Source organism: Pomacea canaliculata, linkage group LG7 (assembly GCF_003073045.1).
Source record: "Pomacea canaliculata isolate SZHN2017 linkage group LG7, ASM307304v1, whole genome shotgun sequence".
NCBI classification, from domain to species: domain Eukaryota; kingdom Metazoa; phylum Mollusca; class Gastropoda; order Architaenioglossa; family Ampullariidae; genus Pomacea; species Pomacea canaliculata.
Window position 1 is genome coordinate 18,795,021 of NC_037596.1, and position 25,857 is coordinate 18,820,877.

The 25,857-nt window shown below is 43.0% G+C and overlaps 3 protein-coding genes across 3 annotated transcripts in view; all 3 read right to left on the reverse strand.

Moving 5' to 3' along the window:
• The window catches only part of LOC112568945, a 197,683-nt gene extending 194,184 nt beyond the window's left edge, over positions 1–3,499 (reverse strand). Inside the window, exons 1-2 of the mRNA XM_025246525.1 lie at positions 2,923–3,499; positions 1,672–2,021 (exon numbers count right to left, since the gene is read on the reverse strand). Of these exons, the coding sequence (XP_025102310.1) occupies positions 1,672–1,861 (190 nt within the window). The 5' untranslated portion in view covers positions 1,862–2,021; positions 2,923–3,499. The remainder of the gene's footprint in view (positions 1–1,671; positions 2,022–2,922) is intronic.
• A 12,828-nt stretch (positions 3,500–16,327) lies between these two features.
• LOC112567494 lies at positions 16,328–17,726 on the reverse strand. Its single transcript, XM_025244186.1, has 2 exons — positions 17,633–17,726; positions 16,328–16,770 (listed from the first exon to the last, which is right to left on the reverse strand). Exons 1-2 carry the CDS (start codon positions 17,724–17,726, stop codon positions 16,355–16,357), a joined length of 510 nt encoding a protein of 169 aa, XP_025099971.1. The 3' UTR covers positions 16,328–16,354.
• A 5,108-nt stretch (positions 17,727–22,834) lies between these two features.
• Positions 22,835–24,764, reverse strand: LOC112569272. The gene is made up of 2 exons (XM_025247012.1): positions 24,447–24,764; positions 22,835–23,184 (listed from the first exon to the last, which is right to left on the reverse strand). The coding sequence occupies exons 1-2, from the start codon at positions 24,538–24,540 to the stop codon at positions 22,853–22,855; spliced, it is 426 nt and encodes a 141-aa protein (XP_025102797.1). The 5' UTR covers positions 24,541–24,764; the 3' UTR covers positions 22,835–22,852.
• Positions 24,765–25,857: the final 1,093 nt, after the last annotated feature.

Sequence of the window (25,857 nt, forward strand, 5' to 3'; positions counted from 1 at the left end):
TGTAAATGTAACAGCAGCATATGTGTCAAAAATATGTCACGTTATAGACGATTTATTTACACATTTCTGTTTTGTTGATATTACAGGTTGTTACGTGATTTTCAGGTGAAGTGCGGGAGACAGAGAGACAAAGTCACACCGCTAGGGGGACAATAAGCGAGAGTCAGAGAAAGACAACGAGTGAAAGAGACAGAGGCAATGTGTGCAAGCTTAGCGACCACGTGACACTATTGTGACCGTCCCCACCATCACGTGATCGCACATGTGAACATGGACACAGCATGACGGTAATGTGAGTGAACAGTGAGTCCTCTCAGTGACCACATGAGGTCAGAGGAGTCAGGCGTGGCCAGCGTGCTGAGCACGTCACACAAGGACAGCACTGAACACGACACATGAGGACAGCACTGAGCACGTCACACGATGACAGCACTGAGCACGTCACACGAGGACAGCACGGTGTACGTCACACGAGGACAACACTGAGCACGTCACACGAGGACAGCACTGTGCGCCACACACCAGCAACAATCGCCGGCCATCGATTATTCGCCTCAAGTCCCCGCAGCCGAGAAGGCGGCTATGCTATTACCTCCCTTTGCATATATCGGGACGCACCTTCCGTTGATTTCTGTAATTATAGGAATTGCAGTTTTCTCCCCTGAAACCTTGTAATCACCGTCTAACTTAACGGATCAAGCGTTCAGTTTGGTTCAACCGTAAAATGCATCTACAGGCACGCGCGCACACACCCACCACACACATGCATACACAGCTATATATATATATTTACACACTACTCTATATATATATAAGCGAGCACGCACGCACACACACGAGGCGCGTCGCAGGTTGACAGATAAACTTTCTCTCTCTCTTTCCTTTTTTCACTCCTTCACACTGTTTTTGGAACGTTAAAAACATTCCCGTGTTTAAAGAAGATCAACGTGACTCAGGTTTTCTTTGTCCTAAGATGCATTCAATCCACCTTCCCCCATCTCTCTTTCCATTTCCCTCTCTCCATCCCACAACAACACTTCTTCACGAAAGCTCTTTCTCAGGAGCAGACAGAGCAGACAGGTACAATCAATCACACGTGCAAAGGAAAGTTAGTCTGCAAGAAAGTATATTCAAAGTATGCAAACAAGAAAAAGGGACAAAGAAAAACAAATGGCAGTGAGTCTCCCAGACATCCGCTCTGTTCTAACATCACAAAGTTATTTTTGAGTCAAAATATATCAGTTGGGGACCATCACCGACAAAGACACAGTCTGAGCTAACTTTCGTGTTTTTTTCATGATGCTTGGTGTCAAGGAAAGAAACACGGAAGTAGGGAAAGAATGTAAATGGATTGCTGCACCATGTGATGATAACATCAGTAGACGAGACGTGATGAAAGTTGTCTTCACGTGTCATTCCTTATTTCTCTCCTAATGATCACCACAGCAACACACACGACAGATGTGATAAAAATGTAAATGAAAGTAAAGAAAGCAGAAACACGCATCAGAAAGAAGAACGATGGATGGAATGAAAGAAAAAAAGTTTAAAAAGAGAGAAAGAAAATAAAATAAGAAAATGTAAAAAAATAAACAAAGGCGTTGTGACATAGTCACAGACGAGTTTCTGTATCAACAAAACTTACTCTAGGAGAAAACTGAGTGTACTCACTGCTGGCTCCTGTCAGAGTCAAAAACCACGAGTTCACCTTAACCCTTTCCCCTGCTCGTATGCTCGACACCTCGCACCCGAACCTGAGCGACTCGCCGCTACTGAGGTTCATCACCAGGGTGCGCACACGTGACTTCCGGGAGTCTGTGTCGCGAATCTCGCAGGAGGAGAAGCTGGAGGAAGTGTGCATTCCTTGGTGCCCATGTTGAGGGAGGCCAAGATGGCGTTGTCGGACAGGCGGTACAGGGAGGCGGACAGGAGGTTGGTGTCGGAGTCCAGCCCCGCGCCCGAGCACTCCACCTCCTGGATGAAGGGAATGTCACGGAACACTCCTGACCTTAGACCCGTCGCTGAAATGAGGGTCAGAGGGTGACAGCACGCGCATGGCAACATGGGACGTGGACAAAGGCCATAATGTCCGTTGTCCTAGTTACAGGTGGGGAACAGAAAGACAGAACGGCAAAGAGGAACGTGTAGAAAGAGATAATTAAAAAAAAGACAGACAGAGAAAGAGGTGCCACAAACACTAACAGGTGGACGGGTGTGAGTTAGGGTTAGAGTATAACACAGTAAGAAGTAAACATACGGGTACTGCAGTGACGTCAGTAATGTTTTTAGACATAAATAAACACTTACAAACATACATAACACACACACAAGCAGAAAAGGGAGCACCTAATGTCCCTGACCTTATTCCTTTAATTTACTCACTTGCAGACAGCGGAAGTAATGAATAAAAAGCATGCAAGCGCAGAAACGAAGGAATGTAAAGTGATAAGAGACATGCCGTGCTAGACATCTTGCAGACAGCAACAGCAACAACCACCTGTAAGGTGCTGTCTCTCAGATCTGTCCTTTACCTCTGATCAATAGCCCACCGCCTTGTTTACTTGTATGATCGAGCACTTATGTATATTTACCTGCTTACCTACATGGCTGTACTCACGACTTTGTTTTGTACCTAACGATCCACTGGAGGGTGTGTCCCAACAATCCTTTTCTCTTTTCTCTCCTCCTCTCTCCCTCTAATCCCTCCCGTTCTCAAATGCCGTAAACAACATCGTTTACCTGAGTGAACATCATCATGTGGTATTTCAAAGCCTTTTTCATTAATTCCTAAAACACAAGAGATGCTAGGAACATGGATGCAGACAGCGTCTGAAGTAATGAACGGCAGTGTCAGTGTCCTGACACTGACAGTGACACACAGGTCTGGCACTGACAAGAGTGGGAGGAACAGGTGTCACTTACCATTGGACTTGCTGTAGGCGTGGACGTGGCGCAAGAAGAGCGGCCATGCGGCGAGAAGAAGCACAGGGCACAAAGTGTCCAGTCGCCTCGCCATCTCCTGCAAATGCCTGCCAGCCCACCGCCGGCAGCAGTTATCGGCCCCTTCTCCGATGAGAAATGAGTGGCGTCCCTTGAGTGCTTTAGTGCCATTAGTCGCGCCATTTTTTTAAGGCTGCGCGCTGTGCCTCGACTTTCTCGTCTCTCTCTCTCTGTCTCACTCTGTCCTCCTCTGTCTTCATCACACACTCACACACACACACGCTCTCTGTCTCTCTCACGTGTAGATCGCGATATGTCTCGCTTTCTTACCGACGCTGGTCACAAAAAAACTCCACAAAACAAATAAAATAAAAAAAAAACCAACCCGCAAAGCTGTCGCTGGTCGCCTGTTGACAGCGTTCATGGGCCCTGTTCACATGAAACATTCAGAACATTTTTGATACAGATACCAACGGTTAAAAGCTGTGAACACCACGGTGTGGCTCTACTGTGTGGTGTCGCACACTACAGGTTCCTCTACACTCACTGGCGCCAGCAAACCGCCGTGTGCACACCCTTCACTACCATACTACCAATTAATTTCTTTAAATATCGTTAGTAAAAAATTATAAAAAAACTGTACCTATTTCCATGGCAATGATGTTAATATATATTTATGTCTGAAAAAACAACAACACCAGAGAGATCGAAAGACGAGAAAGAAGGTAAAAGAAATGGAAATAAAAAAGATTTGTATCATCGTGGAAACTGAACACGCAAGCTGCGTGTTGTCCGAATTGTTATTTAAAAATTTCTGAGTTCGTGTCTGCAGCCCGTCATTTCTGTTTTGAAGTGATTCCCTCCCTTTCTGTGTTCCCTGTTTTCGTGATAAGAGGCTGACTACATTGTAATAAAATCATTCTCCTAGTGTGTAACTTGACAGCTGCAAACATTTTACTGACTAAAAACTAAAAAAATCTCAATAAATCCAATTTTTGACATTGTTTTGTACTTTTACAGCAGTGTTACTTAGTAATTATAATTTTTTTTATCTATATTACTATATAATAATGTTTTTAAGCTACTGGATCATTATATAACGCTGTTTTAAAAAGAATGTTAAAAAAATTCTAACGTCTATAAACACATAGTGTGTTATAGTTTTTAAAGTGGTCTGTTTGTTTCTTATTAATGTTTCCACTGTTATTAATACCGTTTCCACTGTAAGTCAAAGAAAGCCAAGCAATTACAGGAAATCACACTAAATGCATTTATAAGAAGAAAAAATGATAAGACTGTACCAGAGAGAAAGAAAGAGAGACCGAGTTACATTGCCAAGTTACAAAGGCCTTCATTAAAAGAGTTGCCCTCGCTAGAGCCCAAGTCAAACACGACTGTAAAGGTAGTGCACACTTACTAGCGATGGAGCTGCTTAAAGGTTGTTAACCAAATATGTTGTGAATTCCTTTTTTTTATAACCGCATATAGATACACCTTGCCTTCAACTAATGCCACCCACGATACATTATCAGAATGACCTTTACCCTGAACTCATGGCAATAAGGTTTTACACACTCAGCAAACTTTTGTGATGTTGTAGAAGGTTGAACAGCTCTTTCCAAAACTGAGATCAGCATTGTGGTGTCAAAACCACGCATTTTCTAATCATGTTAACAATGGTTAACAATAGCTGGACAAGTATCATCGTGTTTAAAGCGGTTGTAGTCCCCGTACAGCAGATACACTCAATAATATGTACAATGTACAGCTAGGCGCTCTACACATAGCAACTGAATACTCTACACAGTGTAGACAATATGAATATGTACATTGTATAGCATGGAAGACACTAGTACTCTGTCTAACATGAAATTGCACAATATGCACCTCATAATCACACACCTTGCTAAAACATACATCATACAGTATATAAACTGTACTACAGACATACAATGTAAACATAAAGTCTATACACAGTACAGTCTGAATATTCAAGTGTGTAATGTGCACACTGTGTGATACACGCACGTCACACAACATACAATATCAATGTAAGGAGTTCACTGTGTGATGTATATCAACTGTCAATGTACAACGTGTACTGCACGATAAGTACCCGAGGCTACTGGACTCCTTGCTGTTGTACACAGGATGTCAAAAAACAAACAACAAAACAAACAAAACATACAAAACAAAACAAAAACAAAACAAAAACAAAACAAAAACAAAACAAAAAAAGCCAAGAACATGGGAGCAGAACGAGGCCCCAGCCCTCCGTGTGTCTGGCGATGACGTGGGTCGAGCTTCCTCCCCCCTGGGCTGCGCTTCCTGCGGCTCGCGCACCTTGTTTAATGGGTCTGTCCATTTACGGAAGCATAGTGTTGCGCTCCGATAAAAAGCCGCTCGATACAGATCGGTTTTCTGTTTAATATGAAGGTCCGTGACTCGGTCTGTAAATTGAATGGCAGGAAGCAAGCCGCTTCGCACCTAGCGCCTGCCAATGAATGGGGAGGACGGGGGGTTGTGTAAAAGGTTTCCAAGAAAGAGAGAAGGTGTGGTGGGGGAGGAGGGACAAAAATGGTTTGTGTGCGTGAAAGAAAGACGGGACGAGACATAGAAGAAACTAAAGTAGATGTGTGAATAAGCATGACTGTGGAGATAGTATTCAAAGCTGGGTGAATGATTGCAGTAGAGAATGTGTAACTATGGAAACAAGTCACCCTGTTGGTAGCATTTAAAGACATTTCTTTGTGCTCACTATCACATAGTCTCAGGTTAAAATAAAATGTACGAAATGTGGTAATAATAACTATCAGGAAAGACTGCATGAGCCAACAAAAGAAATTGTAAGATACAGGGAATTTGACTGATGTCATGTGTGTAAAACTATTTTTTATAGGGCAACGAACCCTAGAGACGCCCTGAGGGTCTAGACTGTGTATTGGGGACAGTTTTGGTCTGTCAAGCACAATTCTGGGAGGGCAATAAACTAAGGATCTGAAGACTGTTTTCGTTTATTTACAGGATTCCAGAGTTAGCTTTTTTTTGGTTGATTCTTCTTCACTCCTTATGACTCCATCCTATTGCTTGTGTAATGTTACTATCATGGCGGTTGCAGACGACCTTTTGCAATATGGCGATGTGAGACGATGTGAAAGTAACAAAGGACAAGGATAGCGGTCTCTTTGCGAAAGGCACAAGGTAAGGTTAGCAACTGACTGACTGACATGATGATGATGATGATGATGATGATGATGATGATGATGATGATGATGAGGAGGAGGAGGAGGAGGAGGATTTCATTGTTAAAGCGCAACTTTCTTTAGTTTTAATAAGACTTTCTAATTTAAGGATAAAAACGAGTCGGACTTATTACAAAAATAGTTTTTTCTAGAAACTATGATCACAGTTTTTTCTTAGATCGCGTGACAACAGAAACAGCGCCCATGACCTCTTGGAAGTAAATACGGGTTTCAACCTCAGCCTGTTTATGGCAATTCTCTCGTGTGTGTGTGAAAGATATGAAAAGTAAAACGGTCAGGACTATTTGTGCCGCAGACTCCCGAAATTTAGAGAAGATGATCTTGACCCCATGCGCCAAGCCAGCTACACTATCAGAGGCTACAAACACTCCAACAACTACACTACCTGACTACAAACACTACACTAGCAGACTACAAACACTCAATCAGCTACACTACCAGACTACAAACACTACAGGCCGACATGCGCAGACCCCTGTATACCAGGTGATTACAGGACGGCCGCAGTCTCTGGGCAAACAAGTCCGGGGCGACCTTTCTAACACCGAGCATGACAGTAAATTAATGAGTGAATAAACAACTCAGGTAAAGGTAAACGAGCGATGAAGATATCGTTGCTCGGGATTTGCAAAAGTGAATAAAGCGAAAAAAAAATACGCAAGAGCTGAGCTGGGAGCCGAACACACATAAAAAGGAGAAAATGGCAATACAAATCTGACCCTTTCCTCAAACTTAGAGACAAACATACAGAGTGTCGTCTCCCTTACCCTGCTAGGTGATAACAAATCTCCAACAATTGAAACAACAAAAACAACAACAACAGCAGCAGCGGCAGCAGCACACTCTTTCCCTCTCCTTTACTTCGGGTTCTACAGAGGATACAAATGTGTGGTACCGAGGGGTAGGACCACATCCAAAGCGAGAGACAAGAGAGAAGACCGAGTTACATCATCAGATAAGACAAGTTAAAACAGTCAGCGTTTCGTTGCCATGGCAGCTAGAGAGGTCGGTGACGGATACTTCCGGTTGTTTTTTTAGAGCAACATAGATTACAGGGGAGACAGGGGGACCAGTCACACAGGTTGTCAGAGAGAGGGTCTGACTGGTAAGACAGGTTGACCGGTGAGAAGGGCGTGACCAGTCATAGAGATTAGCTTGGAACACCGCAAACGCCATGACCAGGTGACCACACTGTCACGTGACAGACTGGACACGTGTTTTCGCACTCGGCTCTTGCGCGGCAGGGGGAGATGTTGGGTGATTTATCTCCTTCATTACTCTTTACAGGTGGCGCGCTTTCCACAGGCGTGTGGGACAAACAGCAGGTCACATTTATTGATAGCTCTCATTTTCCTTCTTCCTTCTCTTAAATCATACTCCGATCTCATTCTTAACCTTTTCCCACCCGTACTTCTAGTCTTTCTTTCTTTCTTTTTATTTGTGCGCTTTTTCTCTTTCTTGTTTGCTTTCATCCTTTTTTCCTCATTTCTCATACTTTACTTCGTCTACCATTTTTTTTGCTGGACGTAACTTTGATAATTTTCTTGTTTATTTCTTTGTTCTTGACACATTTTATTTCATTTCTTCCCTTTTTTCCAAACGTGTTCACTGTGTACACTCATCATTCGGCGTCAGTGGTTGTCCCCTCGGTCGTTCACATGGTGTCGACTGACAGAAATACGTGGCCTGGGAAGCCGTCCACTGCCGACCATGGCTGAAACAACAGAACCGTCTGGTTGCTAGGAAACCACAGGAAGGGCGACGGAAGAGCACCTGCGCGCGTGAAAGCCCGGGTTTAAACAGGCGGCGACAAAGACGCAGTTTCCTTGCTTCAGGCCGAGGTGGAGCGAGGGGAAAGTTCCGCCTGAGTAAAGCCAGGCCGATACATTAGGCTTTGATGTGACGTAGCGTGCGGTGTGGTGACGTTACGCAACAGTTTTGCTTTTGATCGGCGAGGGTGAAGCGGTGGAGGCAGACATATTTGCGCTGACCTTTCCGACCCTAAAGACGTGCGACTCACCTGAAGGATGTAAAACAGATCAGTCAACCCATCCTCCTGTGGTTTAACATTCCGGCCTCCCAACCTGTGTTAAGGATGTCAAGTAATAGAAGAATAAAATTTAAAATAATAAAATATATTTAAATAGCTAGGTTTCAGCAGGAGCCTATTGTAAATGTTTGCGACATTTTTTGTGATAGTGTTGAATGTTATTGGCTTACTACAATGGTCTTACATTACAGTGAAATGTCATTGAAATTAAATGGGTTCAGTGTGAAGTAGAATCAAGTGCCTTTTAGCAGAACCACTTTGGAGCGGGACCAATGGTTGTCCCGCTTGTCTTCAGTCATCACAGGGGAACCCAAGTCTCGATGCCTGACGGCGAATGTCAGACAAATTTCAGCAGCATGGTAATAGCTGGCGCAGCCATATTCCACGTGCTGCAGGACGATTTACGATGCCAGCAACACCTTCATAGCCTCGGAAAAGGGGGATAAATCTTTATGACAGGAGAAAATAATATATTTGTGAGCCTATTTTACGGTATTTACACACCCCGCTCTTTCTCTCTTCCTCTTCCTCTTTCTCTCACTCACGTGATTTCTCTCCAGTCCCTCTCCGCTGTCAATATATCAAACTGACAGTAGCTGCTTTATAACTAGTGTCTGCCCGGTCATCTTTGGGTTTTTCAAATCTTTTTGTGGCTTACTATCAGCATTAGACACGTCATCAGTTTTGTATTTTTTTCTCCATATTCTACTAAGATTGATTATCTTCTAATTAAGCTATTTTGTTTTTATTATGAAGGGACTGTCCAACCAGATACATTGCAGTCCTCAAACTAATCCAGTCATGAATTCTTAATTTGTATTCTCTTTTTTATGTTTTGCAACTGTTTCTTACACGTGTAAAAGGTTTTACTAAGGCTTTCATTTTTATGGTAAATTTATCTATTTTTCCTTTCATACGAAAGCTAAACACAACTTCCACAATGTCCGGTTACTATGGGATACATACTACTGACAGCAATAGGTGAGTAGTAACATTCATCTCACTACAGACCCATGGAATCCACAAGACTGGGAAAGACAAATGCATTGTGAAGCAGTTACATTAAACACATTACACCAGCCTGGTGAAAACTCTTGTGTTTATTACTCTAAGGTGAAGGTTTCCGCAAAAAGAATCGAAATTTTCATGCTTAAAGGTCACACTCTGGAAATAGTTGCACAGTTTGCATAGCCATGGTCACATTAAAAAAAAAATTGCACAAATTAAAGGAGGTTGTGTGACTGAGGGGAAAGCAGGATAAGATAAAACAGTCGGAAAATACGCAAGTATTGAATTATCTTGTACAGATATAAGAGCCTACATTAGTGTACACACTTGCCCATATTTTATACACATCTACATTTTGTACAGATGTGATGTTTGTACATTGATTGAAACTGTTAGTTTCCGGAGAATATTGGAAGATTTTTAAGAGACAAGAAGGTCTTTAGTCGAAGTCAGACTGAATATTCGACAGTCCTGTCCGTGTGTCCTCACTGGTTCTCCAACACACATCCTCCTACAGACTTCTTAGAAGGAGACACACACAAAGTACACACACACACACAGAGAGACACACAGATAAAAGCACACACAGAGACACACACACGCACTCACGTGCAGACAGACCCTGTATGTGATTGAGGGAAAGCGATACAAACAGCTACACAAATCGATCAAACTATCGATAAGGTCAGGGTGATAGACGGATGTCACGTGCTGTGTCTCCTGGCTGTAGTTAACCTGTCTGGACGTCCTCACGGTCAACGCCCCTTGCGGGACTACCGCGTACCTAGCAACGGAAATGAAGCCACCCGTACATCTCATTAGGGTGTTTTGTAATTTTGATGTGTTGAAAGTGATCAATTAATGTAAGACAAAGGAGAGCATAATTACAGCAATGGATAGTCCATGTAGGGATATGTCTGTAGACAATGTAAGCTCAAGTCTGTAAACAAATTATAAACACGTTTCTAGTACAACACATAAACTGATGTCTGGAAAGTATGTCTGATATTATCTGTACAAAATACTAAATGATGTCTGCACAAGCTATAGGATAATCAATGTACAAACATCACATCTGTACAAAATGTAGATGTGTATAAAATATGGGCAAGTGTGTACACCAATGTAGGCTCTCATATCTGTACATTATGATTCAATACCTTGGGGAAAGAGAGCGAGACGGAGACAGAGAGGAGAAGAATAAACTAAAGTGTGGCAGGCAATCATTCAAAACATTGTTGTACAGTCACGCTCTCAAACACATTGACACCTAAATGTACAGACATGCACACACGCAGTAAGAAACACACAGTGTGAACATAAAATTCACTCAAGCACAAATGCGATTCAAACACAACACAAAAGATGTTTTTGCTTTAGAAACCACTTTTATTGCTAAAAACATCATTTATCGTAAAAACTGCATAAATAGAGGAATCTGTATCACTGAAAAAAATTGTCACTGTTTTAAATTGAGAAACAATTTATTGCACAGGGAGGGTTTGGCTAGAGAAGAAACGGGTCTGGCGCCACGGACGAGGAGGGACTGGGGAGGGGAAAGTTAAGATGGAGAGAAGACCTGGCTCAGTAGCTTCATGAAGTCTCGGCACGTGTAACCCAAATTTCGTCAGTTCGAGGCTCAAATTAAGTCTGTCAGACGCGCAGCGTGGCAAACCGAGCACAAGCAAGAAAAGAAAACTCGTTTTTCATGGAAACCTGTGTGAGAGAGAGAAAACTGGGCGATAGTGTGAAAAGAGTTGCTTCCCTTTGGAAGGCGTCGCGGCTGATAGATGAACAGGGGAGGTAAGTGAGGTGGCAAGGAATTGCGAGATAATTGCTGCGTTACACGATGGCATCGCCTGCAGTTAAGGCGCTTTTCCTCGCCGGCTCTCGCAGAAATCGATGTCTTGTTGGGGTGGGAGGGTTCAGTCTATTGTTGGCGGTCTGACTACCCCCAGAGTCCCCTCCCCCTACCCTGGCAAGTCTATTACCCCGCGCATCCTGGGGTGCGCACACATGCTGGGGCAGATTGGGGGTCTGAGGAAGCCAACGCAGGATAGGGAGAAGGACAAGAGACGATAGAGAAGCAGGCTGACCAAAGGAGAGAAAGAAAAGTGAAGAAACAGGACAATATCAGGTGTGTGAAGATGTCTGTCGTCGTTGACCGCAAACCTTCACAGACGTGACAGGAAAGAAAACACACACCCACACCACCACCACCCTGATGTTTCCTTCCAGACACCTGCCATTAGGGCGGTTCCCTCAAAAAGTGTTCATCTTACACGGGATGAATGAATAACCGAGATCGGCTGACTGAGACAGAGCGAATTGTAAATATAATAATTATAGTATAAATTGTAAATATAGTTAATATAATGTTAATTGTAAATATAGTACAAATTGTTAATATAGTTCGGCACTTTATAGTGGAAAGAGACCGGATGTTATGTCAATACATATGCAAAGCACATGTTGTGAGCCAGACTCGCAGGACCCCAGACTCATGTCCTTGCATACACAAGCACGCATGCTGACACACACACACACACAGGTACTCAGTAATGACCGACTTCTTCATATTTGAGAAAAAAAAGATAAAAGGACATCGATCCCATTTCAGTGCGCATGCCCGGATGCGTGCTTAAAGCTGATTTCACTCGGGCGATGGAGACATCTCGCACGCATGCGCACATCACAGGCCGGTGTACGGAGCAGCTTTGAAAAAGCTGCCATAAATCTAATTCTTCCATAGCGGCCTTCTTTTATAGCAGCCGTGAAATTAATTTGAGACGCTCTTGTGGAGATGCCTGCACTGAGATACTTGTAATGTGCAAAGATGCTGGCGACTTTTTTTTTCTTTTTTTTTTTTGACTACTTCTGAGCAAAATTCTGATGGCGAGGCAAAAGATGTTAGAAAGAAACAAAACACAAGAAGGAAGAAAAATGATTTAAAAATGAAATAAAGTGAGAGAAAATGAAAGAAAGAGAAAAATGTGTATCTGCGTGAGAGGAAAGTGGATGATGAGTGAGTAAGTGAGTGAGAAGATGCGATTGATACCGATATAATACTTCTCACAATTTCTCGTGACAGAATGACAAGAAAATGAAACAAGGTTCAGAGAAATATGACAAGAAAAATGAACATGTACACAAATTTAATCGTCAGCAAAAACAAACTACATGAACATGAGGAGGAATAGATAAAACAGCAAAAACATCGACAAGAGGAGAAAAAGAAGAACATGAAAGGTAAGAACAGATAATAAACATAAACATTAATGCAACTGTTAAAGCAAATAAGGACAGAAATATTTTTTAAAAAGTGAACAAAAACAAGATGGAAAATGAACTCTTAACATCACAAACACAGAGAGGAAAATTGTGGTAGAGACAAAGAGAAATGGACTGAAAATGAGCGAGAGAGAGAGTCGAGTAAATGACAGAAGTGAGAGAGAGAGCGAGAGAAAGTGAGAGACAGAGAGAAGGAGTATGAAAGTGAGAGTGAGTGACAATGGGTGAGAGAGCGACAGTAGAAAAGTGAGTAGGGTAGGAGTCTCTCTCTCTCACACACACACACACATCCGTGCGTGTACCGGCGCATGCGTCGATCATCTTGTTCTGACGTAATGACGTCATAAACAGCGCGCGATGCACTGTGGGGCACGGTATGCGAGGGTGTATCAAGATGATCGATACTCAGGGTAGCAAGGTGTTTCTCTCTGATAGTCATAAAACTGTATGCCACAGACTTTTATACTATCTTTTCGGCGTTGTTTGTGTGTCTGTCTTTCTATGTGTGTGTGTGTACTTCTCTGTTCTTCAAACGTCAAACAGTTCAATAAGATGATGAATAATACAGTTACATGTAGACTAAGACAGGTGTGGTGATGTTACCTGCAAATGGTTGTTAGAACGTGCGAATACTACACCTTTGCTATGTATTAAAATAAATTACCGAGATTTTACAAAACATTCTTGAATCTTAGGGACAGCATCATCTACGCAGCCAACGGAAAATAATTCCAGTCACGGGATAAAAATGGAACGCAGGCACATGAGACACTACAGGGCTAATACTGTGTTTAATATATAAGTCAGAAAATTTCTGTAGAAGCGCACCATGAGCCCAGTAAAATAACAATAACCAGCATCCGAGGCCTCCTGCCCCCAGTGCTAAGGGAAATAACTCCATCAAACATGGCGGAGAGAGAAAGATCGAGAGATTAAATGGAAGGTCAGACGATAGTCCGTGTGTTTCATGACAACTTGTGTAGTAGAGCAGACATACTCTACTGTATAGTACAGCAGTCACAAGACAGGCACAGTAACGGGATCACCTGTGGCGATGCTTCCTGGCAACGGTGGAGGTAAGTCACGTTCAATGAGTAATTACACTTTTAAAGTCCCTCCACACAGCTGACTGCAGCACGAGGTCGATGAAAAGTAATCTCAGGTGAAGGTGACACAAGAGAAAATGTGACACGAGGTAGTTTAGGAGGTTCATGATAAAGTTTGAGTCAGGAGACTGTCAGCAGGTGAGTTTGACTCACGTGACGTCTACCTGCTGACACCACCCGATGTCATTGATGTTCTTTGTTCTCTATCAATCCGTACATTACAGTTGATATCGTTTTTTTCTTTATACTTTTATGTAACTGATAATTTTTTATTGTAATATATAGTTATCAGTGTTAATGTTTCTAACTTCTATTAATTATTGTTAGGTGACTATACGCCTTTAAGCCCTGAGTTTGTTATGAGGCAAAGGTTTGGTTGTTATATTAATGATTCGGTGTTATTCTACTTTTCTTGTTTCCACTGCTTGCTGTCTGTGTGTGATTATATTGCCACCCGCTGGGTGCAGGGTATTTATCAGCCATGCACGCAACAAGGCGAAATAAAGTTTTTGTAGAGCATCTCGAGCGTGCAAAGCGCATGCGTGAGAACAGGAGTAGTGTATATGAGCATAGATAACAGCAACGTGTTGTGAACACTTGGATGAGCAGGGTAGAGCAGGTTTTGAAGCATCTTCCGGTCTGAATGTTCACACGGAACGCTCACATCCTGCCAGCTATGACACTGCTGTTTATTTTTGATTTATTTTTGATTAGCTTCACAGATTATCACAGACATTCAACTGTTTTGGAACGGATATGAGGTGCACAAGTGTCTTATCAATAATTCACCTGATTGCAATAACTGAACGACAGGGGAGGTAAAAATATGTCAAACAGGGAACGTCTGACGTCACTTCCTAAAACCTAGCAGTGAGGCAGCCACTGACTTCCTGTCTGCTCCTGTGTTTGTGACGCAGCTGTCCCATAATTTCGCTGAACACTCGGCATGTTGGCAAAGCTCTGCTCGTAATAAAAACTGTTTTTTCCTCACCGAGTCGTCCCTCTCGTCTCTTCTTACATCCCCCAGTCGTTAACAAGGTCTTCTTTGTTTTCCCTGCCTCCTGCAGTATATTTAGGCGGCACAAATGACTGTCTAGCCTCCTGGTCCACACATAAAATCGATGTTGTGTGGTCGCCATGCCGCAAGGCTCATCCTCCACCGACACAAACGGCATGGCAGGTCCGGGGGTCAATTATCTCGTGTAGTCCCGTTATTCTCTGGTCTTCCTTTACCTTTAGAGATGAAGTAAGCACAAACTGTTCCCACTTTCACTCAGTTCAATAGAAACACCGCTTTGTGTTCTCCCACCTTCCCGTCATCAGTGTTTGTATTTGTTTTCTTCTTTTCTAGCCCTGAACTAGCGGCCTTGTTAGATGATAAATCTCGGACGACAGACACCTAGCTACTAAAGCAGGTCCGCTATTCTTACAGATGATGTGTGCGATGAAAACGACTTACACTTCGGACACATAGACACACATCAGCCGCTAATACTGACGAATAGATTATGTTCGCTCGTACGTACGCACGCACACATATGCACACTGTTATAGTAGCATCACGCACACACATTGTTACAGCCTACACACACTCACACACATATTGTTACAACACACACATCGTTACAGTCTACACACACATCGTTACAGTCTACACACACATCCTGTAGGAAGAACAAGTCTATGCCGGCCCCACACGTTCACTGGTAAAAATAAATGTTCTCGCTAACTAAAGAGTTGCTTCCCTTGTACCGGCAAGACGCGGCGCTAGTGTTGTGTGTCTGTTTGTCTGTCTGTTGTAACATTCAAAACAAATCCTGCGTTTACAAACGTGACATCACATGCACTCCCGTAAAAGTAATGAACCTTGACCTTTAGAATTGTGTGACCTGTTAATTGTCTTCCACTTAGCAAAGTCAACAACACGTTTTGTCCGTTAGATAGTTTGTTGTTGTTTACTCGATGTAATATACTTATCCCAATAAACTTAGAGGATCGTAAAACCATTGAAATGTATCTTGTTTTTACATCATCCTCGTGCAATACTTTGTTTTATTCTGATGAACATTGTCGAGGACACTGTGTTGGTGAAACACTCGCGTTGTCTTTACACCAAACACTAATGGCGTCCACAACCTCTCCTACAGACCACCGTGTCTTGCCTCTACCTACTACCTCTAGCCACATGGCTATACTGCAATATAGCTACCAACTCTGTAGTGCTAGTGACCTCTGGGATATAACTACTCTCAGGAAAACACATCAAGATAACACACCGCACTTCGAGACTAAAATAGTCAGCGACGATACCAAGGAACTGACTTACCAGACAGACACCAACATAAAAGTGCTTAAATACACTGATACCAGACAGAGATACCGAAATAAAGATACTTGGTGTCTGGTCATTCCGGTACCCACTCGTTCACCTCTTTATCCTTCTGTGATGAGACCCCGTCCCTGTGCCCCAGATCTTGATGCGCGTGTCTGTATGGATCCGCGACAGTTATGAACACGAGTGAACGGGTTTTGACCCACAGTCATGGCAAAGTAATTATTAAATTACAGATAGTCCATTCAATGAGGCGATATTTACCTGTGTAAATGTATGTCATGATTTGTTTGGATTTTGATTTTGTTTAATTGCGGAATTTCCGAGGCCGCTTTAATGATGGCAAACATTACATTCGTTGTGATCACGTGATAGTAAAACAGAGACACACCGAACCATTGTTTCTGAGACATTGAACAACAAAAGCCATGTACATACTCTCGTTGTGAAGTGTATAGGACCAGGTCTGTATCCGCGTGCGACCTCCAGGTTTGACACTAGTGACGTCACATCCGTATTCACGTGACCCGTCTTGAGGCAAGTCCTGCACCAGCGTCCTGATGGCGGTCCTGCGCGAATCCTGTTTGTCGATGATGCAGGCGGAGAAGGCGCCTCTGGTGGTGCACTCCTGACTGGACAGGTCCACCGACACCACGACAACCTCGTCCGCCAGCGTGTACAGCGCCATCGACAGTAGGTTCTCGTCGGCGTCCAGCGTCTCGCCCGAACACTGCACTTGCAGGATGGTGGCCATGCCATGGAATATTCCGGACGAGAAGCCTGACAAACAAGTGGATGCTCAGTATGAAGGTAATAATATTTTCTAATGTGGTATACGTGTTAGAAAATATTAAAGCATTAACTGACAACAGATAAAACAACCAAAACACACATACACTGCTAGAGATAGTCATACATACATACATGCGAGAGATATACGTACAGTGCTAGAGATGATCATACATACTTGTCACACTTGCAGCCCTAAAACTTGTCATACTTACTTTGCTAAAATACTTATTTCAGTGCTCGAACTAGTCAAAGATGAAGCTTCTAGAACTAGTCCTGTAAGAAGTGTAGAGTTAGCCCTACAAGCAGTGCTAGAGCTAGTCTCGCATGCAATACTAGAACTAGACACACACCAACAGCTACAACTACTCACACACCAAGCTTCTACAACGACACCAACATCAAGATGCTGACATCCTGGGAGCCGCAGCTGCTGGCACAGCCTCTTAATTGTTTCGTTTGCTAAAAATTGCTGTCTTTGCTTAATTTGACATCCAATGGCAGCTTTTTGAGGCAGATAATAATATGTCACGTGAGGTCATGTGAGAGAGAGAGAGACAGAGCGGGCACTGGGTACCTGAGCGGGTTGACAACATGTCTACCAAGTCAGCTACAACAATACATCTCACAAACAACACAGGCAAGATGTTTGTTTAGAGTAAATACAAACAACTATACAGCAAGGAAATCGTCTATCATGGCTGACCATTCGTCACCTCGTCATGTAAAACAATGTCTGAAGTGTGAGAAGACTTTTTGTTATCAAGAAAGCTGACGGGTAGGTAGGTAGGTTGGGTAGGCAATGGGGGAATGTGTGTCAGAGTAATTACAAACACAACCGTTGCAAGCTTACCGTTGGTGGTGAAGGTTCCCTCCAGCAACACCAAGAAACAGGCGACGAGAAGCCACACAGCGTTCACAGCAGCCGAGGAAGCGGGTACCTCCATGATGGCTGACCTCCGTTGTGGAACTTCGCACCCACTATGACGTAGAGATGCGAAGAGGGGAAAAAGGGAGAAGAGTAATTTCCCTTTGGTCGTCAGTTGCAGAGGAGGCGACGTGACGAGAAAGAAGAAAAGTTCCGCTTGGTGTCGCGTTGTAAACGTTTGGGGCGACCGACGCGACACCGTGCACCGCGAGAACCATTTGTTATTGTGCAGCTCAGTATTAACAGTAACACAACAATGGGGAACACGATTGTAATTTTAAAATAAATATTAGCTGACCTCTTGACCCGTCAATAAGTGAAACACTTAAATAAATAATTCATTCCGTGAAAAGTAGGTTCCTGCCTTGCAAATGATAAATGTTAAAAATGTACATGGAATGTATAAATAAAATAAAGAAATAAAGTTTACTGTTTATACGAAAGCAACCAAACAAGAAAATTTGTAATATTTTCATATCAAACATTTATTTCTAAAAACATAGAAAGTATATAATGTTAAAGATATTATAAGTTTGGCCAGTGATTAATCAGAGCGTGAAATTACCAATATTGTACCACGTGACTCCAAGACTGTCGGTTGTGTTTGACGCCAGCCAAAGCGGCTCCTGGTCACAGCCGCGCCTGATCTCGGGGATATCTGAAAGCTGCACGGAGTGGTTGGCGATGCGATTGGGAAGATAATTTGATGTGTTATTGCAGAAAATTAGCCGCGTTATTTGCCTTATTGTTCGTCTCTCGGGAGACCCCGCTGAGGCAGCGAGCAGCGCGAGAGTATGGCGGTCTGCCTTGGCCAACTGCCGTCTGCTTCTACAGGCTGACAGGGAGGGACGTCAGGTCTGTACCCTCCTTCTTGCCATACTGACTTGTTTGTCTGTCTGTTTACATCTGTATTCATGTGTGTGTGTGTGTGTGTGTGCATGTTTCTCATGCGTGCCTGCGTGCGTGCGTGTACAAGTGAAGTAAGTACTAGGAAGGAAGATAAGCCCGCACAGAAGGACCAAGAAGACAGAAGGATGAAGAAGCTAAGACACTGAGTCACGTTTTCAATAACGGGCAGCGGCTAGATGACAGGTAATATGGCGCCTAACATGCACCCATTTGTAAGGACCATCAAGATGAAAGGGAAATATTGGATATGAGAGTACGATCGATGTGCCTTGTAACTGGAGTGGTTGTCGTGTCAAGTAGCAGCCAAAACACAGTTTCTTCCCTCATTTCACTGCAGCAGAAAGCGAAGTTGAGAGCAGGTATGTACTCTTGTCACATCCTTCAGCTCATGTAACTGGACTCGTATCATCATTTCGTTAGACAAACGTGGAAGCGACCTCGGGTAGCATCATAAAGCGATGAGAAAAGCAATTACTGGAGGAAACTTGAAATGTTATAGTAAGAGAACGGCAAGAGAAAGTGAGAATAGAGAGAGGCGAGAGCAGATATCATTTCTCACAAAGAAAATTAAAAGAATGTGGATTTGTAAGGCACGATGTGTATTGTACAATGTATTTGTACAACGACCTATTCCACATATTATAATGAACAACGAATAGAAACTATTGCGTGAACTCAAAAACAAATAAACATATTATTAAATCAATATGTGTGCAGAAAATTAAAATTATTATTATTATTATTATATTATTATTATTATTATTCCCGTTTTGAAGAAGCTAAAGGTATCTTGACGAGGTGTTAAAGGTCAAGCTTTAGTGTCTGTCCAGCCAAAAACAACGAAAACAAAAACAACAATGGCTGTGATGAGGTCAGCGCGGGATGTTTTCATGCTGCTCACTTCAGCCACATTCTCTACAATCTGTGGTCGTGAGCAGAATTCACAAACGAGACTCAGGCCTCCATATTTATTGCTGCTGGTGAGGGTGAGGGAGCTGGTGGGGAAGGTCTGCAATCAATAGCGCGGATGTAGTCACTGTGGTTGGGAGGTCAACCATAGACACCAGCGGTGTCACCCTTGTGTTGTTCCGCGGCTCAGTCGCTTATTAGACATTCGATTGGTGGCGCCACAGGACAGAGTCTGAGACAGCAGACCAGTTGGCTAATCCACCGTGTGTAAGGAGGAGATGAAAGTCGTTCTCATATGATGACAGACAGACAGACAGACAGACAGACAGACAGACAGACAGACAGACAGACAGACAGACAGACAGACAGACAGACAGACAGACAGACAGACAGACAGACAGACAGACAGACAGAAGGATGCACTAATGAACTGTGGGCTGATGGATGGATAAATAGAGAGAAGGACTGATATATCCATAAAAGATCTCGTCAGCAGCGACAGTACGACGATGTTATATTACAGTGTGATGACAGCGATGTGCGATAACTGTGTCTTCAACTTCCCACAGACTTTATAATAAGTACTTGGTACATAAAAATATCATTATTTCAGTCAGCCAGCATCCTTTATTGAAACAAAATGATGAATGACACGTGTTATTAGCCATAATGGCAATACTGTGGAATGGCATCACACAACCGTACGCACGGCCTAAGCGGTTCAGAGTTCAAAAAAAAAAAAATAAATAAATAAAAATAAATGATGGTCCTTTGATCGTTATCACAGTCAAAGAAAGGTGGTTTATCATAAGTTGGGATTGTTGTTTGGATGGTAGAGGACGGCCAAGTCACGTTTTCTATCGTATCAGAGATCAAACAGAAATATATTTCTGTGCAATGTCCTCAAACATGTGCAACTCATAACACGGGGTGTCGGTTCAAACATCGAACAGGTGAACAGTGTGCGGCATGATCGGTACAAATGGAGAGGAAACAATGGAAACCCTCTCTTCACAAACACCAATATTCTAGGAAACTGGACTCCATGATGGAGACCGACCCTTGGGAGATTTAGAATTGTAAGAGAAGGACACCCGGAATTTCAAGATCAAGTAACGAGAACTTGTAACAGCAAACTTCTCATCTGTCTTCCATCAAGTACTGCTTCATGCTCCAGTGTCATTACAACCATTTGTGAGGACAACAATAAAGTTGCAAGAAATTCGGACAAGGTTTCCAGAACGCCTCTCCAGTGAGAATCGGCATATTTGAAAAAAGAGACTAACAAAAAGCTTTCACACAGACAAAAAGAAAAACAAACAAACCATCCCTCCGCCCACAAAAGAAAGCAAAAAAGTCAAAATGTCTCTTCTTGTAATAAAATAGTGTGTGACCATGTCTCCCACTCGCAAGAAAAACTTTTTTTGTGGTGTTAGATTGGTTGTTGTTAAGCTTCTCCATCTAATTTCATAAGAGGACGGACATGACTGCAGGACATCAAAGCGCGCGTGGCCATAAATCGACTCCTCCCAAAACATAACCGCCATTGTCGTTTCAATTATTCAGGAAGACAGAGAAGGAGGAGGAACACAGAGTGCATGAATGATGAACGTGCTGGCAGCTGACGTGCACGATGTCAAGGAGGGTGTCCCGGGGCCCCTTTGCCACCAAATACATTGTATTTTATTTAGACACCAGGGACCCATCAATGGGAGGGAAGCAAAATGACCATGTGTGATCGTGCACAGGAGGGACACGTCGGGTTCACTCACATCAACGTGGTGATGGGCATCGGTGAGGTGACTACAGACAGTTGACCCTCCCACTCAAGAAAGGTCAGTCAGTCCGCGAGACAATATTGCAAGGCAACAAGGTTTAAGCTTTCAATCGAAACTTCTAAGAAAACTGCACAAGATTCAGAAAAGTGAGGTCAACAAATAAATAAGTAATATTTCTAGTAAATATTGAAATACGCAGGGAACTCGGTCGTTCAGAGGACATGACTTTTTGTTTTCTCTGGTGATGGTCCCAGGACCTGAATTTGGATGTTGCCTTGGAGTAAACGATGACACTGATGATAATAAAAATAATGTGCTGTGTGACAAGGTGGTCTGCACTTTCAGTTACCAGGGTACTCGTCAAGGGTACGCAAATAGACATTGATGGTAGTGGAGGGGGAGGCAAAGGTCTCTGAAAAAATACAGCACTGTGTCCCTCTCTTTCTCTCAAAACACACACACATGCACACGTGTCTTACAAATAACTTAACCAGAATAAACCTCAAACTTCAGTGAGAGAAATGTTGTTGTAGGATGTACCTTGGAACCAAAGCTTATTTACTTGACATGTTGGATTACCGAGACAGATAGGAGTAAGAGAAGGAGTTTCCAGATATCTTAGTAATTAGTACCTTTCGTTCTCTTTTAATTGTCATCATCCTTCATTAATTTACAATTATAGTTGTCTAAATTGACACCTAGGACCACTTGAGTATAAAATAAAGCAAACAAAAAGAAGTTAGTTATAAACACATTGAGCGTGTGTGAGTCATGAGTTTCAGTTCTCAAGTGCAAGGTGTCTTCAAAATTTGGGTAAACTGTGTATAAAACCCACTGGGAAAATCTCAATATTTTTGTACAGATTATATTATGACTATACTATGACCTCCTCCTGTCCACACATTCCTATTCATTATCATGTGCGCGAGTATATCAGTTAATGGATACACTACACATGGTCATACAGGTAGAAGCTCAGTAACTAGGGATCACCGTTATCAGACAGGGGAAGCAAGCAAAGTCATCAAGGTAAACACACCTAGGGGTGGAGTGCAACATTTCCCACTGTAAACAGAAAAACCATCTTTCCGTGATACCAAAGAAGATGCGCAGTTTGTATGGAACTATTTTTTTTCTGTTCTGCATATTGAGTGCCAGCCTCTCTTTCTTGCTTTTTTGCCTTTCTTTCTTTTAACTGAAACATTCTCAGACCCATGTTATGACAGACAGATTGTGACAGTAATATTTATACAAACCACGAGTTGGAATTTCCATGACTGGATTGTAGAAGTGTAGTGATGTGCACGTGCAATATAAATAAACTCATTTTGTCTAAAGTGAACTGCATGGACAAAGTCTGCTAATCACCTGTACTTCTGTGTGACAAGGAAAACATGTTTGAAAACATTACGACTACGACGACAAGGGAAGTGTCTGACAGAGCAGGATTGTAGTTTCATTAGGTAGTTTGATTACATCATTGATGCTGAACCATCACGTGGACAGATTATTTCAACCAATCAAACAGCAGAATACATACGTGGCGGCGTCACCGACAAAAACCATGACGTGATGCTCGGCCTCTCCCCGGAGCGCAGCGTGGTGACGTCACAACCGACTGACTTGGTGGCGTCACCAGCGATGTCAGCAAAGAGAATGCTGATGCGGGAGTCGTGCGAGCCCGCTGACTTCTCGTGCAGGACGAGAACCTGCGAGTCGTGGTACAGTCCCCGGTCTTGAGGTTGAGCGTGGCCAACACCTCGTTGGCGTCCTTGTCGTACAGCGACATCGACAACACATCCACATCAGCGTCCAGCGTGCGACCCGAGCACTCGATCTCCACGATCCACGGGACAGGTGGGAATGGTCTGGCCCTGAGTCCTGTACAGGTGAGTGTGATCAGAAAGGCCACGCAGGCTCAACATTCAACATAATAACCTGACAATACTTGATATTGTGACCAGACAATACTGGACATGACCAGGTCATGCTTACTGTAAGCGTCAACAGTTATTCGTAAATACACTTTAAACAGATTGAAACAGGCGAAAGACATTGGGACACCTGGAGACATCTTCAGACAGGCTCAGATGTCAGTGGGCAGATTGGAAGACGAAAAAGAGTCCGGATAGATAGACAATAATAGCTACCCGCCTAACTAGATGTGTGTAGTGGTGGTGGTGTGGTGGTGGTGTGTGGTGGTAGGTGTGTGTGTGAGCTATTTTGTATTTAAAAACGACAAAGAACGTGTGTTTATACATCCACTGAGTGCTTCTCACTGTGTTTATCTCTGCCTCTCAAGAATTGGTGTGTTCTTGCGTTCCTCTCCCACTCTCTCTATCAGTATTGTTGAACTTGTTGTTTTGTACTATCAATATGCTTGTATCTCCTCCATCTCATAATCATCATGAATCATTAGCATCAGAGATGCCATGTCATATGTGTCTGTGTCTGTCTGTGTGTGGGGATGAAAAGAAAGAAAAGGTATGACTGTTTTTTGTGACAGTGTGTGTGTGTGTGCGCACGCGTGTTTTTTTTTTTTTCATGGTCAGGCATAACGAGGCGGAAGAGAGTGAAGGACACAATTTTATTAGAAATCCTCGGCATGGAACTTCTCTGATCTTTTCTGCATTCAAGAATGATGTCGCCCAGAGAGGAATTGCTAGAGTCTAAAGGCATTCATCGCACAGAACTTTCTCTTAACATGGCGGGCGTACGCTCCTTTGCCACCGAGGACTTGAGAGGCCCACGTCAATATTGTTTGCTGAGGATTCTTTTGAAGAGTCAAAGGGATGGAGGAGGGTAGGAGACAGAGAGGTATTTGAGGAAGAAGGAGAGAAAAAGAGAAAGAAAGGAGAGAAGGATAAAGAGAATGTGCAGACTGTAAGAACTCTCCAGCTTTTGAATAACATGAAACTGTTTTAGTTTTGACAAATAAACATAATTTGACTATTTCGGAGAGACAAAATCGTGGACAAGGCAGGAGTTGTACCATATCAGTTGCATCTTTCTACACATTCTGACTTTGCTAGAGGACTGACTGTCCATTGTTCACTAGGTGTGGCAGCACGAACTACAAGTCACAGAAATGCAGCAAGTATCCCTGCGCTTAGAAAAGCACAAGAAATAAATAGTTCGCTTACCATTTGCAAGAACTTGGTTTGTTGTCCAGGCTAAAAGAACGGTCAGAATGAAGATTTTTCCTTTGCAGGAAGACCCGTCTTGTAGGGCAGCCATCTTGTCGAACGACACACCACAGAATGCATCCGTCTTAATAAGGCGCGGTCGCTCTGGTTTCTCCAGCTGGATTTACCTCCCTTTCAAAGAGCTCTTTTCTCAGAGGGAAAGGCGAGGAAAGGAGAAGCCTGACAAATGCTGTGTCCTCCCTTTGGGATAGTTCGCGGAGCATTTGTTTTCTTGTGGGAAAATGGCTTTTAGGTTAGAGGAAAGAGAGAGTCCATGTTTTAAACCCGACTTCGTGGTGGTATTAGTTCCTTTGCAAATATGTGTTCTGGGACACGCATGCACACACACACACACACACACGCGCACGCACACACACACACACAGACGCACACACACACACACACAGACGCCAGAGCGTGCTCCTTCCAACATGCACGCGCAATGGCGAGTGTGCACAGCGAAACAGAACACTTAGTCCAATGTTTAATTTCCGCCAAGACAGAAGAGATGCCACTCATTTATACTGGAGCCATTAGCTTTTAAAATATTAAAACATGAACTCTCCTTCTCGCTCTCTGTAATTTGGCACGACTCCCTGTCTCTGTCTCTCTCTCTCTCACTCTCTCTCTATTGTCTTTCTGAAACTGATTGTCTTCAACGCTCTTTCTTTTACTTTGGTGTTTCTCTTTATCTGACCGTCTTTGTCTTTTGTCTATTAGTTTTCTCTCTCTCTTTTGTTCTCTCTCTCACTGCTTAATTCTTTATTACACAAATGTGTGCCCTGTTCTCAGTCTCTCACTCGGTATTGTCTTTGTCTCTCACTCATACCCTCTTCAAATGACCCTCGCTGGCCTCGGGGCTTTTTCTCATCTCGAGCACATGGAGGTAGTAAATGTTGCAAGATGTTTTGGGCTGAGCGGGGATCAAATTACAATTTGTCAGCCTTTTTGAAAGCGTGGCGATAATGCGATGTTATTAGATAAAACTCGGCTTTTCCTTCACCAGCTATTTCGGAACTTCTCGGTGCAAGCTAGGAGCATAGACTTACATGTGAGAATATTCAGTCTGTCACGTGATACACAACATTATTATTGAAGGAGTAATACAATGATTTTCTGTACCATTAGGTGACTATAAATGCACGGTATACAATATATAATAATATACATGTGCAGTAACATACACTGCATGCACGTTGTTTTAGATATATAAATTAATTTACATTATACATATATATATATTGCAGAAAGTTCGGTAAGCTAAGAGGCAATCAAAGAGATGGACAGACAGGTTTCACAATGGAATGACCTCTCATCAGTGTGTTCTACACAACAACGGATCTTTGAGGCAACTGGCGTCAGTTAGATG

Coding starts and splice junctions, on each gene's coding strand:
- LOC112567494 (XM_025244186.1), bottom strand. CDS start 17,726: ATGGAGGTACCCGCTTCCTCGGCTGCTGTGAACGCTGTGTGGCTTCTC. Junction 16,771..17,632: donor GGGAACCTTCACCACCAACG/GTAAGCTTGCAA, acceptor CTTGTTTGTCAG/GCTTCTCGTCCGGAATATTC.
- LOC112569272 (XM_025247012.1), bottom strand. CDS start 24,540: ATGGCTGCCCTACAAGACGGGTCTTCCTGCAAAGGAAAAATCTTCATT. Junction 23,185..24,446: donor AAACCAAGTTCTTGCAAATG/GTAAGCGAACTA, acceptor TCACCTGTACAG/GACTCAGGGCCAGACCATTC.